Genomic DNA, 18,279 nt, shown 5'->3' with positions numbered 1-18,279 from the left:
AGTAGGCTAGGCTCTCTGGCCAGTGAACCTCAGGGATCTTCCAGTCTTTGGCTCCTCAGTGCTGGGAATTTAAGTGTGTGCCACCACAACTGATCACAATATTTTTTCATCTGGATGTTGGGGATCAAACTCAAATCCTTATGCTTGTGTGGCAAGCACTTTACTCCTGAGCCATCTCCCAATCCCTTGCTATTTTTAAAAACAGTAATGTTCAGAATTCTATTTGCTTTCCACATTTCCTTTAAAACAATAGGTGGAGAAACTTTATATTACCTCAACTTAAGTCCGTTAGACAACTTGGATGGTACCTAGGAAGATGTTCATGGCCCTCACGGTGTGGCATCCAGGGCTGCTGCATCTTCATCATGGGGGAATCCACTGAGAAAACTGTGTTACCAGGCCACACTCTACCTGTTTCTCAAATTATAAGGATGGGCCCGGCTAGTTTTGTTTTTTCTACCCTTTGGGTTAGTGCTGTTCAAGGCAGGAGTCAAGCCAAATGCCACTACTAAGCTAGTCTGGGTTCAATGTATTGGAATTGAAAATACAGGCTGGATTTTAGCTTATCAAGAAAAAAAAAAGAATTTAAGTAGTTGATAATTTTGGCTTGTTTTGTTTTGTTTTGAGTCTTAGTTTGTACCTATGAGTGGCCTTGAACTTGTTGTATAGACCAGGCTGACCTTGACCTCATAGAAATCTGCCTGCCTCTGCTTTCCAGGTGCTAGAATTAAAGGCATCCAGACAACTGACAATTATAAATATTCATTACCCAAAATGATAATATTTTGAATGGAATAAGTTCCATTCTTCTATTAAGGCTAACAAACTTTAAATTTACATATGTAGTTCACATTACATTCTAATGAGCAGTGGGGGTGAAGTTGGGAAGTCTTGCTATTGGTAGGCAAAAGAAGCCAATGATGGTGCTGAACATCCTCCTATATACAAAAGACTAGCCTCCCATGACAAAGTAGTATCTAATGTGGAGGCAGAAAAGGTGTGATCCCCTTCCTGACCTACCAGAAGGGTCATATTCAACATGCCATAACAGGATAAGTTAACAAAGGAAAAACATGACAAATGTATTTAACCAAAGTTACATGTCATGGGAACCTTCTGAAGTGACCCAGATCCCTAAAGAAAATCCTTTGCTTTGTTTTATGCTTAGATTACATGAAAATGAATGGTTATATAGAGATATGTTTGGAGAAAGGATCTTGAGCTCATGGAAACAGACTAGGAGAGGGAAATCCTTCATGGCCTGACTTCCCAATATTCTCCATACCTTCTCTGTGTGTAGCATTAGTTTTGTCATCCTAGCTATGGGACAGGAACCTTCTGAAAGGAGAGTGTTTAATTAGGTAATTGTATTAAAATGAAGCCATGAGAGTTGAGCCTAATCCAGCATTGGCCTAGTGTTCTGGTAAGAAGAGGTTATGAGAGTCACATAGAAATAGAAGAACACGTGAAGATATAAAGAAAAGATCCTGTCTATATACCAAAAGAGAGGCCCAGAGGAGACTAGCCCATGATTTTGGACTATAAGACTCAAAAATTATGAAAACAAAAAACAATTTCTGTTGCTTAAGCCACCCAGCCTGTGGTGCTTTGTAATATCTCTAACAAATTACCACAAGCTGACTGACAGCGAGGCTCAGAAAGCAGTAGTTCAAAGCATGATTTTGAGTGATTGGGGATTAGACACGAATTTTGGGAAAACATACTCACCTTATAGCAACCCCCAAAGACTATGGTATTCAGAGCAAGAAACACATTGGAAGTAGTTGGTAAACCTTAGAGAAAACATTTTGGTGAAATTAAAGCTTTGGAATTCTCTTAAGACTAAGCTGAGATCCTTCCTGGGTGTTTCTCCTTCCACCTCCTGTTGCTATTGCTGTTAATGTCTTCTCTTCTCAGGCTGGAGCCCATCGGGGCAGCTGCCAGCAAGGAATATTCTCTGGAGAAAAACTTGGAGAAGATGAAGGCAGACTGGGTCAATATGTGCTTCAGTTTCGTGAAGTACAGGGACACGGTGAGTCCCTCCAGAGGAAACTCCCTAAAAGCAGTCCCGTATGTTATGTAGTAGATTCAGACATGATTCACTCTGCGTTGCAACAGACCTCATGAGAGAATAACCCTCCACATCTGGATTGCCTCTGCCTGCCTATCCTGTCCTCATCATCCTTGCTCTCACACTCCACTGAAGCTGTGCATCTTGAGATCAAAAGGCCCTTTGATCTAGTGCAAAGAAATGGAGCAAGTCTCCTAAATTAACCTGTCTCAAGAAGAACACGGGCATGTGTGACTACATACATACAAACACACACACACACACACACACACACACACACACACACACACACACACACACACGTCTCACCTCAGGACCTTCAGAAGCATATCTGAAGTTAACAAGAACATATGCTACTTCCTAGATGCTAAATACAAGAATTCCTTTGGAATCTCTTTAAACTGATTCATGGAAACTAGAATGGAGGCTGAGGTTCTCCAGGTCTAGCAAGTGCCCAGACACTTACACAAGTTTGAACTATAAGGGTATGGATTTCCTTATTTTTACAGTGTTTATAGTTAGATAGCATGTGAGTTTGTATGATGAATATGGAGGCACATTTGCTTATAGAACCTCAGAGTCTAGTTTGCTCTAAAGTCTAGTAAGCCCATTGGCCCTTAGCATCTCAAATGCTAGCTGTGCAGCAGAATCATTTGGGAAGCTTACAAAAATCAATTGATTTTCCCCCTGCTCTTCTATCCTCTGAGTGCCTGAGCAATTGCCCTCCTGGTTTTTTTTCCATAGTGCTGGAGACTGAAGTCAGGCTCTTACTCATGTTAGGGAAGCTCACTAACATTTAACTACATTTCCAGTGCTCCACTTTTCAAATATTCTGTATAGAACCAAAACCTGAGCACTTCCCTTCCCTCTGAGCGACACATCATCTTGTGACTTCTTTCTCCCTTTGATTTTGATGGTCTTGGTTTCACCCTTGGATAAGAACCATCCATGAGCCAATCTGAGGCAGGAGAACTGGAGACAAGTGAGTTCATTACTGGGTCTCTCCCAACAAGGCCAGGTCTCATGGGTTCCATAAACTTGGAGCTGTGAGCTGTGTGTTCTCATTGGATCAGACACTGCTTTAGAGATTGCTGGGATGTGCTGAGGAGTTCAGCTAGGGGCCTATGGGCAGGCCCACTACCCCTCATACATCTTCTAAGTTTATGACTGCAGTAACTATCAACAAGGAGCAATAGCAAAATGATAGTAATGATGCCGGTCTATGAGAATAGCTTGTCAGTGTAGACACACTGAGAAAAGACAGGATATATCCCAGGCCAGCTTTAGTCCATCTCTACATTTACACCATCTTTATCTGCATCTACATCTGTGTCTGCAGGCTTAAAGGAAGTGGACTCAGAGCAACAATGACCAGGTTTGCTGTAGGTGACAGACTAATTAGCAGTGTATCTGCCACAAACAGGGAAAAATGCCATCCATAGGAGCGGCTTTGGAGACACAGCACCCTTATTTGCTAGCAAAATGGAACTCACCAAATGTCTAAGATGAAAATTTCCAAGCTGGGGTTCCAGGTCTATATACTTTTATTATGGGATGCTTAGACACAACAAAACAAGCAAACAACTCTTTGCTTATGAAGGGATTACATGTAAATAACTTAATAAGTGTGTCCTAACTGTTAGTAGACATTTAAAAAGAACTCATGAGTTGAAATAAAAAATAATTTTTAAAATTTATTTTAAAAAATGACAAGAGTCCCTGTGAATTGGCTGTGCAGTACAGGAGTGTAGGCCTTATCCGTTGAATTAAAGCTGATGCTCCCTGAAAGAACCAGGAAAGCAAGAGCCCAGAGAGGCAGAAATGCAGGGAAGGGGACAAAGGCTTCCCCAGCCCCAACAGATTCTAGGTACAGCCTCTGTACCTTTGGGTTAGGTTGATTTCTGCAAAGGAGTCAGACAATAAATTTTGTTTCTTTTGTTTTTATTTAATTTTGTTTATTAAGACAGGATCTTATGAAGTAGCCCAGCCTAGTGTCAAATTCATAGCATGCCTTCAGCATCAGCCTTCAGAGTCCTGGGATAAGCAGGCATGCCCCACTATTCCTGCCCCACTGACAATAAGTATTTTAAATAACCAGTGTGAGGCAGGTGTACACTTGTGCTTCCAAGACTGAAGCGGGAACTTCTATATTGAGATCCTGTCTCCAAATAAATAAATAAATATTTCATGTTAAGAAAATCTCATGTGAGATAGATGCCTGTCTCCCTGGGGTGAGAGCTCTGTACTGCAAGGGTTTCTGAAACCTTCTAGAATCGGCATGGATAGATAATAGGATGGGAAAAGCAATCAAGTCTCATGATTTTGACTTTGAGTGGGCATCTTTATTTGCAGGATACCAGCATCTTGTGTGCAGTTGATGACATTCAATTACTACTTGATGATCATGTGATAAAGACCCAGACTATGTGTGGCTCCGTATTCATCAAGCCAATCGAAGCAGAGTGTCGGGTAAGAAAATACCCATTGTGTCCTTTAGGCCTCAGTTCCTCAAGGGAAGTGGGTCTAATTGAAGGAAAGCATAAACTTCCCTTTCCCTGAATGGAAAACTGAGCGGATGGACAGATGTGAGGCTGAGAGCAATAATGGCATAAGCAAGCTGCTGACCTGCCAAGCCACCACAGCAGTCTTCTGAAAGTAGACGAGGCTTGAATGCGCCAGACTAAAAGATACTTTCCAAGGATTTTAGAGCACACAGTGATCTATAATATGAGCCACGTGGCTGTAGGAGTTCAGCCTCCATTGCTCTTTGTCTGTAGAAGTAAAATAGGTCAGAGTAGGGAGTACATCTTAGGGGTGGAGCACAAAAGAAAATGAGAAACTGGCATAGGCCTCCTGGGTCCAGACCTCTGGGTTTGTATTCTGGTTCTGCTTGCTCTGTTAGTTGTGTGGACTTCGGAAGCTATTTGAACTATTGTGTTTACAGTAAACATGGGGTTTGTTAATATCTTCATTTTAGTGTGTGTGTGCTCAAAAGAAAGTGAGAGAGAGAGAGAGAGAGAGAGAGAGAGAGAGAGAGGTGGAACTACAAGACAGTAAGACAGTTTTAGGCACCATCTTACTGTTCCTTTTGTTTGTCTGGAGCTTGCCAAGTAGGTTGGGATGACTGGCCAGTGAACCACAGATATCATCTGCCTGTCTCCACCTCTCCAACACTGGGATTCCAAGCGTATGCCACCACACACAGTTTTTTTGTTTTGCTTTTTAACCTGGGTTCTGTCACAGATGTAAGAACTTTATTAATATTGCTATCTCTCCAACACACATAAATTTGTTAGTATCTCATAAGCTGCCTCACCTGACCATCATGTATCAAAAAAAAAAACAAAAACAAAAACAAAAACAAAAAAACCCCAAAACGCTCTATTTTTGTTATCTAACTAAAATGTGAACCCACAAGGTAAAACACTCTTTGTTTCATTATGTCCACATTTCCTGGAACTGGAGTCACATGAGATACACTTCAGTATATGTTAAATGAGTGGATGATTGAATGAATGCACCATCCACCTGCCAGCTCATTCCCTGGGGAATGCTGCAGAGTGGCAGGTTACTGACTCAGATGTTGGGTGCTAAATTCACAGAAATGGGAAGAAAAGCTAGTTCGGGTACAAGAAAATTTGGATGCCTGGTTAAAATGCCAAGTCACTTGGCTGTACCTGGAACCTATCTTCAGCTCAGAAGATATCATAGCCCAGATGCCAGAAGAGGGCAAGAAATTTGGCATTGTGGATGGTTACTGGAAATCACTCATGGCTCAGGCGGTGAGTTTTATTTTTCACCAGTTGGCTATTAGCACACACCAGCAGATGCATTGTGTCAACATCTCTTGAAATGACCGAGTAAACTTTATATCATTGTTGTAATTTATTAAAGCTTCAAATATGGAAATACAGGATATGGAGAGAACATTTTTGAAATCTTACCTCCTTGGAAAAAGCTTTTAGCAGTTCACATTATTTGCTTACCACGCCGAATGAGACTTTGTTATAGAACAATGCAATAACACTTTTTTTTTTTTTTTTGGTTTTTGGTTTTTCGAGACAGGGTTTCTCTGTGTAGCCCTGGCTGTCCTGGAACTCACTCTAGACCAGGCTGGCCTTGAACTCAGAAATCCGCCTGCCTCTGCCTCCCAAGTGCTGGGATTAAAGGCGTGGGCCACCACTGCCAGGCACAGTAACATTTTTATAGGTTGTAAATCGCCTATTTCAAATAGTGATACATGTTGGTATTTAATGGATTTTTGGTACCTATGATGACTCAGATGTGATCTCAGAAATCAGAAAATACCCAAGACGAACATGATTTTCTTTCTTACACACAGGCTTAAATAAACACAAGGTGTGGTGTACGTTAACTGTGTAGACTATAAGGAGCAATGCACTTGCCTCAGAGTGTCGAGGAGACCTCCAGAGCAGGTGGTGTTAGAACCAAGTCTTGAAGGATACATTTCACCATGTGTAATCTGTCTCTCCCCTGAGAGGATATATCTTTTCCCTTTAATTGTGGTACATGTTCAGAGAATTTATCTCAAAGGAGTGTATCTCCTTGGCTTACCTGTGGTCTGGATTATTGCTTCTCAGCCTTTTGGCTCAGATCAAGTGTAGTACCTGTGGTCTGGATTATAGGGTCAAGGGCTGGGGAAGAAGTTATATGGCCCAGGCAGTGGAACAGATTTTATGTTAGTTTACTTTCTTTGGTTGCATGTTATAGAAACCCATTCAGTGTAGGCTGAGCGATATTATTGGTGACCCACAGAGTGCAAAGACAGAAGAACATCCAGGCCTCCTGAAGAGCCAATAGAGAGCCAAGAAAACCCTCCAGCACCCACAAGCATTCTTTTTATACTCTTGCTTGTACTCTTTCTACGCCCACTTGGGGCTTTCCCTGCAGAGTGGCCTGCTCTGCCACAGGGTGGCATGGCAGGAGGTGATCCTTACATGGCCCCTAAGCTCTTTGATCAAGGCTTCCTCACAGACCAGAATACAATGTCATGGTCTGTGTTTCAGACCCCCAAAATGTTCAGATGAAAATGATTCTGTTAGTTTGTGATGCCCACCCTCTACCCAGCCAACCACGATTGAAGGATTGGAAGCATGCTGAGTGGGCAGTCACCCCTGGGGACTAGGAGAACATTAGGTAGTGGGTGCCTGGGTTGGAAGTATCACAAGTTGATGGGTTGGTCATGAAATCATTACCATGACCAATCTCAAAAAACTTTGAGTACACACAATGATTTTCCTGTGTGTGTGTGTGTGTGTGTGTGTGTGTGTGTGTGTGTGTGTATTATCTAGGTAAATGATACAAGGGTTATGGTGGCAGCTGACCAGCCAAGAATGACCGAGAAGCTTCAAGAAGCCAATGTTTTGTTGGAAGACATCCAGCGGGGGCTGAATGACTACCTGGAGAAGAAGAGGCTCTTTTTCCCCAGGTATCTAGGATTGCTCTTTCATTTGGACCTACCCTCTGAGGCCATATGTTAGATCTGGATTCTAACCCACTCCTGCTTCCCTATTCCCCAGAGATGGCACCTAGGAATTAACATGCCTCCATAAGCCATCGTCTAGAGTGAAGCTAAATGGACTTGGCATGGGTTACATCTTCATTTGGCCAATTTTCATTGATTAATGAGGCATAGCAATCACACTTAAGACCTGGTATCTAGAGCAGAAAAAGATCTCCCCTGGGATCCAAGCTTTTCTACTTATTCATTTGATGACCTTTAGCAACCTCAGCTTCTCCAGTATGAAGCTGAGATATAATACCAATAGCAACTAGTTCTTAGGTTTTCTGTGCAGATCGGTGAACTTCATGTAAAACAAGTGTTTGAGGAATGTCGGCTAATATATATAACTGTATTTTCCCTGAAGTGTTAATGTTCTACGTAACAGCCAATGTGGGTTTAGAGTGCTACTGCCGAGGCATCACTCCTAAACATCTATCCATGTCACTTTCACTGTGGCTTGTCATCTGTGCCCTTCAACTCAATTGGGATGTAGGGTTTCATGCCTAAAATCCTGTACTTGCAAGATGGAGGCAGGACAGCCAAGAGTTCAAGGTCATTCTCAGCTACAAATCTGGAGGTCAACTAGGGCTACATGAGACTTTAAGACAACAACAAAAATTTATAATGTGGCTCTATATGGAGCCAAAGTTAGTTCTCTACTTTCCACCAAGAAAGAAAATGTATAGAATTTTATAGTTACAGTGGTGATGGTTTTGTTTGTTTTGTGGGAAAAATTCCTTTGGTATCTGTTCAACACAATGTTCTCTGATAGATTTTTTTTCTCGATGACTCAAATATTCTGTATTTGTTCTGTCTATAAGGTACCATTAGCCACATATATCCATTGAATGTTGTTTTTAATTTTTATTTTTGTTTCATGTGCATGGGTGTTTTTCCTTCATGTATTTATGTCTGTGTACCACTTACATGCCTGGTGCCCAAGGAAGCCAGAAGAGGGTGTCTGATCACCTGGTACTGTTGTGAGCTTCCGTGTGGGTGCTGGAAATTGAATACAGGTTCTTTGGGAGAACAGCCAGTGCCATTAACTGCTGATCCATATCTCCAGACCACCACTGAACATTTTAAAGAGTCTCAGAAACCAAAGTTTTAATTTAATACTAATTTTTAAACATAAATAACCACTTGTGCCAATGGCTTCTGCTTTGGACAACCTAAACAAAGGAACTGTAACTGAGAGGCACAATTTTGAGACAAAATTAAACTCTGGAAGTCTGAGGTTTGGGCTTTCATCAATATTTTGTTAAGATGTTATTTTATTTATGTATGTATACGTGTCATATGCAGGAGCATGCCCATGAGTGCAGGTTCCCATACTGGCCAGAAGAGGGCACTAGATCCCTTAGAAGTGGAGCTACAAGGAAGTGTGAACAGCCAGGTCCTCTACAAGAGCACATGGTTAACCACTGAGCTCTGCCTCTTCAGCCCCCTGGCCTTTAATTCTAGTTTTTTGCTGCCATTCCTTGTAAGAACACTGACAGTCGATTTGCACCTGTGCCAGGACACCAATGAGTGCTTTCTACTCAGGTAATCCTTAGAATAGTCCTGTAACATTGAGATCATCACCACTGATTTTATAAGTGAGAAAACAATGATCTCCCCCAGAGAGAGATAAAAATGATCAATGGCCAAACTGCAATTCAAATCTAAGGAGTCTGCAGGTAATACTCAATCATTTAATCTCTCTGAGCTACTTTTCTACGTAAGTTAAATACACATAAACACACAAATATCTCAAGGGCTCATGCATTTTTGTAAAATAAAATCAAGCACTCCTACTGAGTATTTTGAACCATTGGTGACAGCCACATAAATTAATTTTACCTTAAAAATGCAGAATGCTAAATGATTTTACATTATTACTCTGTTTTTGGGCCTTACCTATAATAGAGTAACATAAACTAATAGAAATCACCCATTTAAATATTACTTAGGAAGGGTAGGAACTAACATCTTGTTAGGCACGAATTATTTAGTCAGTCAAAAACTCTCCCTACTTTCTCAATAGTGCCAATAGTGAATCAGTTTGTTTTGCTATGTAACAAACACTCCAAAACTTAGAAGCATTCAACAGTAATCTATTTAGCTCGCAATTGTATGGTATATGGCACATTGGGCTGTACTTAACTAAATGGTACTACTACCTGAAGCTCACTCATTATAACTACAGTCAACTGGCCATTGATCCTAATCATTTGCTGGGTGTTTGGATTCCTGTTGGTAGGACCCTGGGAAGGTTGGTTAAGCTTATTCACGTGGTTGCAGGATTCTTAAGAGCAGAAAGGACATCAATGACAAGTTTTCTTGTGCCTAAGGCTTGGAACTTGCACATACTGATGTTCACTAAGTTCTGTTAGCCAAAGCAAGACATAGCCTAGTATCAAGAGATGTCAAGATCAATTGTTTCCCTTAGCTTGGGGTTGGCTCTATGGTCTTCACCAAACACTGAGGACAACTTGTAATCCATGTATTAAGAACATAATCCATGGGTCCCTTCTTTATAGAATTTTTAGTCTTGGGTTCATAAAAAAGAGGTTCATGCCTTGAATATTTTCTGAAAGTTTGATTCTGTGTCTTTAAAGCCTGAGCAAACAGGGAAGTGGCTACCACCTCCACTTAAAAGACAGAAGAGGTCTCTGTCTGCACATAGGTTCATTACAAACACTCTATTTTTTTCCACGATACTGGATTACATAAGGGCATTTTCATGCAAGTATATGATCTACTTCACACATGTTTTTATTTCTACTTTTATTTTCTGGTATATCTAGAGAGAAAGAAGACCAATTTCTCTCCTCTCATCCAGAGGTTCTTGACACTGACTGCATGTTAGAGTCAGCTGGAATTTAAGACATTACAGATTTCCCCAGACCTTGCCAGATACCAGATACATGGGACACTCTGGGTGTTGAGACCTTGGCATTGAAGTTTGAAGGAGCTCCTCGGGCAATCCTGAAGTATATAATCATTACTGAGAACCGAGCAATCATTCTAGTCCCCACACCACTGAGCTCATACGTACCCACTCCCAACCTTTCTCTCCCTCTCTAGTCAAAATGATCTTCACCTTTTGTGCACCAGGATGATGGAGGAAAGGGGCCAAGCCTAGAAAGACTTTGAGATGCAGGCAGGTCACATGGTGGGATCCACCAGCCAGGAGCATCCCCTGAGTGGAAGAATGCCCTGTGACCATATTCTCTTTACTTTGAAATAGGTTCTTCTTCCTGTCAAATGACGAGCTTCTGGAGATCTTGTCAGAGACAAAGGACCCACTCCGAGTACAGCCACACTTGAAGAAGTGCTTCGAAGGGATTGCCAAGCTGGAGTTTACAGACAATCTGGAGATCAATGGCATGATCAGCTCAGAAAAAGAAACTGTCCCATTCATACAGACAATCTACCCAGTGAAAGCCAAGGTAACCCCCCTGTGTGCTTTCTCCACAGCAGAGCAAACTGGAAGGAGTGGTTCCCTGGGTTAAGCTTTTGGGCTCTAGTTTAGGGTGTGGAACATTTGGGGTTTGTAACTTAATAACTAAGTCATTTTGAAAAGTTACTCCGTCTTTCTAGGCCTCGGTTACCCATTTCTAAGATGAGAATTATACAGGAGGCCATGGGACAACTAGAGCTTGTAGGAAAGGCTGGCACAAAGTTGATTCAGTAGCAGGAATCATATTGCAGGTGACATGGTGACACTTGAAAAACCCAGAGAAACAATGACTCAGTCAGACAACAGAATCAATGAGAAATATCTTATTACCTAACCCAGCTTTTCATATGTACATGCGTTGAGGGTAGGCGTGGGGTAGTAGTGATCTCATTCATATAGCCCAAGCTGGCCTTGAATTTCATATCCTCTTGCTTCATCTTCCTGGGTGCTGAGATTATGGTGGGTGCCATGACTCCAAGCCATAAATCCTTTGAAACTGAGTAAAATTTCAGTGCCTTCTAGTCCCACGGAACAGAGTAGCACCTAAGAAGGTGTATTGCTCTTGCAGATGACCCAAGTTCAGTCCCCAGAACCCCTGTTGATCAGCTCTGGTCTCCATAAGCACCTGCACTCACACGTACATGCACAGACACGTATGCAAACACATGATTTTTAAAATATAATGTCAGTTAAAAGGAGAAGTTCATTTTATTAATTGGAATAAGGATTTCATTTGCCTCCTGAGAAGCTGTTGGCTTGAGGAAATGCCATGAAGGAAATGTGACTTAAATATCTCTAGAGGAGACTCATACTTACTAGGCAAATGTAAGCAAGCATAAAGCAATTGGTGAGAGAACACTGACTTGAAGAGGAAGCCATCTCCTTACCCTGCACCAGTCTTTTCCAGAGAAAGAGTTGGGCTCCTCTTACAGTCTCTGCCTAGCTTTGATTGACAGTTGTTGCCTCCCACGTTTGCACTTCCCCACAGGGCATGGTGGAAAAGTGGCTGCAGCAGGTGGAGAAGGTGATGCTGGCCAGCATGCGGCAAGTTATTGAAAACGGGATTGAAGCTTATGTCCAGGTAAAAAGGAATTGGCGTACTGTGCTGGGGCACTGGGACTATAAAAGAAGCTTTGGGGAAATCCACTGGGTGAGTCCATTCAGCTGGACCTTTTGCCTTCTGCTGAAACTGACCTCTCCGAGCCTCTGGCTCCTTTATCTGGAAATCTTGGAGCCAGATTGAACAGTTTTCTGATGAACTTTGCTGGTAGACGCAGGTGATAGAAGAGAAGAGTTACCTGGAGCCTTTTTGATTACAGGAGTGGATAGGGGTGGGATTTGCATCTTGTCACATGGGACTGATGGCTCAAGGTCCATTTAGCAGCCCTTCCAGGTACGGATTCACTTGGATCACCAGTGACTGGATTCTAAGAGCCCAAAGACTTTATGGGAACAAGGATGGTAACCTGTTGTGACAAATCTTCAGCAGAGAGCTCCCTGCCAGGCTCATCTGGCAGTGTCGGAGTTTTCTCCCTCTTTAAGTGTGTGTATTATTTCCAGGCCCTACCCCTTTGTAAGACCTTTTCTGCCAAACAGACATGTTCAATTCATGCTTTTACCCAAAGGTTTTCAGACCAACCCTGTTGTCCCCCATGGTAGGTTTCAAATTATACATAAATTCCATTTTCTATGACAAATTCTGAATTACAGAGCAAGAGGTACCAGTGTGGTGTTAACAACCAGAAGTCTATAATTTTTCTATAAAAGATCAAGTGAACTCTCCCACCTGTGTGCCACACTCTGGTTTTAGTACCTAATGCTACCCTTGCAGTGCAAAAAGCAGAGTAAACAATATATCAGTGAGAAGAAGCATGGTTATGTTCTGAATTTTGTTCTGATAAGACTATTTATATCTCAAGAACTCACAGAGCCCAGGCTGGCCCCAAACTCACTATGCAGAGAAGGACATCCTTGAACTTCTGATGATCCAAGTACTAGGATTACAGGCTTGCTCCACCATGCCCAGTATTTGTGAAATTGGAACTGCACCCAATCTTGAGTTTTAGAAACAAAAGTTAGGGGAAGAAGACTTGGCTAAGAAAACCATGACACAGCAATACAATATTATACAGTCATTAAAAAGGGAGGTGTGAGTACTATCTGTATATGACCACATATATTAATATTTAATATTTAATATATATATATTAGAATCAGTCTTGAAACTATAAAATTATGCAGAGTTGGGATTGTTTGGGGGTTTTTTTGGCACAAATTTGAGGGGCAAAGACATAAATCAGTAATTCCAAATCTGGCAGCTTGGTGGCACACACCTTTAATTCCAGTATTCTGGAGACAAAGGCCAGTCTGGTCTACAGAGTAAGTTTGAGGACAACAGAAGATGATTCTGGTTTTACTGTCTGGATGAGGTAGGTGTGTGTGTGTGTGTGTGTGTGTGTGTGTGTGTGTGTGTGTGTGTCCAGAAGGGTGTTACTTGTAGAAAGTCAATTTAAACCACACATGAAGAACTGATTCTATGGTAATCCCCATTGCTCTTTCCCAGGTGCCTCGTAATGCCTGGGTCTTGGAGTGGCCTGGTCAGGTAGTTATCTGTGTCTCCTCCATCTTTTGGACCAAGGAAGTATCTGAAGCCCTAGTTGAAGACACCCTTACAGTAAGTGAGCACATCTTAAAGCTAGCAGAGGGGAATCAACATGAACTAGGATAGAGTAGCCATTTGGGTGGTTTAGAATAGGGACCACAGATGCCAGCGTTCCCATGGAGACTCTGAAGTGGGAACTCTGGACTTGACAATCTCAGACAATCTCCAGGGAACCTACAGTGCTAGTCTCTATATAGAAATTCTGAACTGCATGATTCTAAGTCTTGCTAGCTTTTGCTTTCAGGGGCTACCTAACAAACTTTCCAACAATTCTTCTCCCTGGGCTAGAAGGCCACTGTTTGCCATTGCTTTATGCCACTGCTTCCTTCTCAGTGACCCCCCCAATCCCAAACAAGTCCACCCAAGCTCTCCCTCCTGCTTTCCCTGTGAGACCAAGCTCAATTCCATGACAGCTTATTCTCAGATCCAAACATTGTATTTCCAGTTGATGCCAGTGCTTTACAGCTTACTTGTTGATGATGTGACCATGAGCCAAGTGCCAGACATCCTCTCTATAAAATGCAAGGGATTGTCACATTGTATCATAGTGTTAAACAGATGCTAGTGAATCAATTGGTGCTTAGATGTTAGGCTGTGACCTTGGATCAGGAAGATATAATGCTTGCTCTGTTCATAGTTATAGCTCCAAGATTTAATGCAATTCCTAGCACATAGTAGGTACTCAATAACTATGTGCTCAGTGAATGAATAGCAACTCGACTTGTAACCATAGATAATTTCCCATGATTACATCACCAGACCCCTAATATTTGCCTATGGAATCCTGGATGTGGATCAAAAGATATCTTAATTTACTATGATTTGAATAGATAATCAAAATTAAAAGATTGATACCTAGCAAAGGTAAAATTTATGGAAATCAATGTGACTGGTGCCTGATACATGAGTTACAAGTTTCATTCATGACATTATTCCAAACTTCAGAAATAGAAAATGTTGGACTTTTGAGACTGCATGTCTATATCCCTTTATTTCTTTGATCTGTAGATAGGAGACAGAGAGGAAGTTTCTCATCACACACACACTCACACCCTACATAGTCTTTTACAGGAATCAGTTGCTGTCACAAAATAACCATCTATCTGCCTAGCCATTTATGTATCCATTCATTCATTCATATATATATATATATATATATGAAATATATATATATTTCATATATATATATATATATGAAAGAGTCTTATATATGACTCTTTGCCTCTCCATTCATTTGCTCATGTCTGTATATTCATCTATCCATCCATTCAGCCATCCATCCATTTATCTATCCATCCATTCATACATCCACCTATCCACACCTTTATCTGTCTATCCATCTATCTAAATCCATCTATCTATCCTTCTATCCATCTATCTACATCTATATCTATCTATCTATCTATCTACCTATCTACCTATCTATACATCCATCCATCTATCTATCCACCCATCTATCTATCCATCCATCCACTCATATATCTACCCACATAATGTTCATTATTTCAGTTATCTATTCCTCAATCACTCCACACATTTTTCCATATATCCATTAATTATTTATCTAATAAATATCCATTTGGCCCAGGCAGTGGTGGTGCACACCTTTAATCCCAGCACTTGGGAGGCAGAGACAGGCGGACTTCTGAGTTCGAGGCCAGCCTGGTCTACAGAGTGAGTTCCAGGACAGCCAGAGCTACACAGAGAAACTCTGTCTCGAAAAACCAAAAAAAAAAAAAAAAAAAAAAAAAAAAAAAAAAAAAAAAAAAAAAAATCAGTTTGGTATTTGCTTTGTGCTAAGATTGCTACTAGGCAAAAGTAACTAGAGATAAATACAGTAATCATACTGTCACTCTTTCCATGGATTTATGATCAGTTGAATAAGGGGGGTCTAAAGGGCACTGGTTTAGAGCTGTGATAAAGAAGGAACAAGATGCAAGAGGTGTAGGAGGAGAGAGGGAATCAGAGAGGAGCTAGTATTAGGGATGATTTCCCATAAAATCATTGTCTTAAAGAGATCTGAACTTTGAGTAATAACTAGCCAAGTAGAAAATACAAGGAAGATTGTTCCAGAGAGAGGAATTAGAATGTGCAAAACTCTAAAGATGGAACACACAGCAGACTGGGGTGTAGTTCGGCGGTAGAGCATTTGCCTGGCATACACAAAGCCTGAGCTCCATCCCCAGCCCAGGAAAGAGAAAAGAAAGGCATGGTGCATTGAATTAGCCTTTTAAAACATTGCTTTAATATTTCTAATACCATTCCACACAAAAGCAGTAGAAATTCAATTTGACAGGTTTATGTGAACAGGAAATCTGTATACATCATCACATACAGCAATATTGCATGAAAAATTAACTGATTGGTTTTGTCATATTTTTCAAATCCTTCCACTGCCTCAATTCATATAGTATTATAGATTACAATCCTATCTTGTGCTATGTACAAGTTCCAAATTGAAACTATATAATTTACACAGAATCCATTAACATAACTGTTCAGTTTAACATGTGGGAACATAATTACTTGACATATTGATAAAAGGCCTGAAAATAAGTTGCTACACCACCATCAGCACTGTCTAAGCCTGCGAAGTCTTTGTCACTTATCAGTAAAGAAGGTTGAGTCTGCTTGAATCCATAACTAACCTGACTGACAAGCATCAAGGAATCTCAGATTCCTGATGTGTACCTGCAGCCTGGCTTGGAGAACAGCTGTGGAGTGGGGAGGGGAGTTTTGGAGCACAGTGGAGCCATCTCCACTGCATCAGACTGCAGTTCATGGACAATGAAGGCATTAGGAACTTATGTGTTTCTGCATGCCGGGCATGTTATTGCTAACAATAGCATCACTATTCACTGGGAGCTTTATTCATATCAGACATTGTGCCCATGCTTCTCAAACGCTATCTCAGCCCTCAGGAGAGCTTTCTGGCTCAGTTGTAATGATACAGATTTCACACACTTGGAGGGACTCACAGGCTCAAAAGCACAGTGCTGGAAAACTGAAATGGTGAAATCTGAACTCAGGTGGTTTTCCTTATTTTTATTTCTTTTTTAAGATCCATTTTTTTCACTTTATAGCCTCTTGATTTTGAAATATAGGGCTTATATATAACATTACAAAATAATATGAAGAATTCTCTTACACTCTTCATCTAAATTTCCTCAGATATGACTATCAGGGATAGCCAAACTATAATGATCACAATCAAGAGCTCAACATTGATCTATTAATGTCTATAGACCTTTTAACTTTGCCAGCTTAATCAGTTGCCCTGTTAGATGCCTAGCTTTGCCCTAGGCTTGGACTCTGCCCAAGGCCAGGGCTCTGTCCAAGGTTACATGTTGCATTTTTTTGTTTTTCTCCTCCTCCTCCTCCTCCTCCTCCTCCTCCTCCTCCTCTTCCTTCTCTTCTTCTTCCTCTTCCTTCTCCTCCTCTTCCTCCTCCTCTTCTTCTCTTCCTCCTCTTCCTTCTCCTCTTCTTCCTCCTCTTCCTTCTTCTCTTCTTCTTCCTCATCTTCCTCCTCCTCTTCCTCCTCCTCATCTTATTTTAACTGAGGTAGTGTCTTCCTATGTAGCCCAGGTTATTCCCCTCCTGCCTCAGTTACCCAGGTGCTGTGACTCATAGGTAAAGACCAGTATGTCCTATTCCCTGTGTCTCCTTTGATCTGACACTATATAATTCATGTACAGTAAAACTCAGTCATTTCAACACAGAGCTCTGTGTTTTTGACAAGTTCATGCAATCATGGAAGCACAGTTGTGTCTGAGATGAGGATCAGCTCTTCATTGCTCCAAATGCCTTTGCTCCGCCACAGTTAGTTTTTCTTTACTCGAAGCATTTGCAGTTGTACATTCTGGCCTCTAAATTTCCCACAATGTTATAAAAATAAAACAGAAGAGGTAGTGCAGCCTCTTTTAATTAGCACAAGATCCATCTTGAGGTTAAAGTATAAGGTGAGGAAAAGGATGGTTTGAGGGATGACATCCAGATCTGGCCTGGACCACTGGAGGGTACAAGATGGCAGCCCTCAAGACAGGCATTGGCATTGCTGGGGGAGAATCCACTTTGACTGAATGTTTCTTCCTGTGCCTCTACCAGGACTTTCTGAGAAAGAGCAATGACCAGATTGCACAGATTGTCGAGCTGGTGCGAGGGAAGCTGAGCAGTGGGGCGAGGCTCACTCTTGGGGCCCTCACTGTCATTGATGTCCATGGTAAGAATGCAGACTCTTGGCATTGCTCAGTCCAGGAATGGTGGCTGGCTGGGCATGTCTCTTGATTCTCCTAAATAAGATGACTTGGGGCTCGCCAGTCCATCTGAGATAAGGAGAGAGTGCTGAGAAGAACCCAATGCCAAAGGCTCTCCCATCACAACCATGCACTAAGCAGGACTCTCGTCTCCAAGAGACACCAGCTTGGGGAATGATTCCCTCTGGTTTAATACAGCTGCTGATGCTGAATATTCACTAGGGTCTGAGCTTTGTGCTAAGTGTTTATACCTTTTCATTCTCACAAACATTTCCCATGTTAGGAACCAGTTGTTAGGAGATACTGCATTTGAAAGTGGCAAAG

At 41.5% G+C, this 18,279-nt stretch overlaps 1 protein-coding gene and 1 pseudogene across 3 annotated transcripts in view; both read left to right on the top strand.

The window, feature by feature from the left end:
- The window catches only part of Dnah3 (dynein axonemal heavy chain 3), a 161,497-nt gene that overhangs the window by 45,497 nt on the left and 97,721 nt on the right, over positions 1–18,279 (top strand). For all 3 annotated transcript variants that reach the window (XM_076941759.1, XM_076941761.1, XM_076941762.1), the window contains 8 exons: positions 1,918–2,032; positions 4,424–4,540; positions 5,674–5,853; positions 7,384–7,520; positions 10,828–11,029; positions 12,029–12,121; positions 13,604–13,714; positions 17,807–17,921. In XM_076941759.1, the coding sequence (XP_076797874.1) occupies positions 1,918–2,032; positions 4,424–4,540; positions 5,674–5,853; positions 7,384–7,520; positions 10,828–11,029; positions 12,029–12,121; positions 13,604–13,714; positions 17,807–17,921 (1,070 nt within the window). The remainder of the gene's footprint in view (positions 1–1,917; positions 2,033–4,423; positions 4,541–5,673; positions 5,854–7,383; positions 7,521–10,827; positions 11,030–12,028; positions 12,122–13,603; positions 13,715–17,806; positions 17,922–18,279) is intronic.
- On the top strand, positions 6,661–6,811 carry LOC117701163 (U2 spliceosomal RNA; annotated as a pseudogene).

The sequence above is a fragment of the Arvicanthis niloticus genome, chromosome 1 (assembly GCF_011762505.2).
Source record: "Arvicanthis niloticus isolate mArvNil1 chromosome 1, mArvNil1.pat.X, whole genome shotgun sequence".
Classification (NCBI taxonomy): domain Eukaryota; kingdom Metazoa; phylum Chordata; class Mammalia; order Rodentia; family Muridae; genus Arvicanthis; species Arvicanthis niloticus.
The sequence above is the reverse complement of the archived record's forward strand: the minus strand, read 5'-3'. Positions and strand labels throughout refer to the sequence as shown.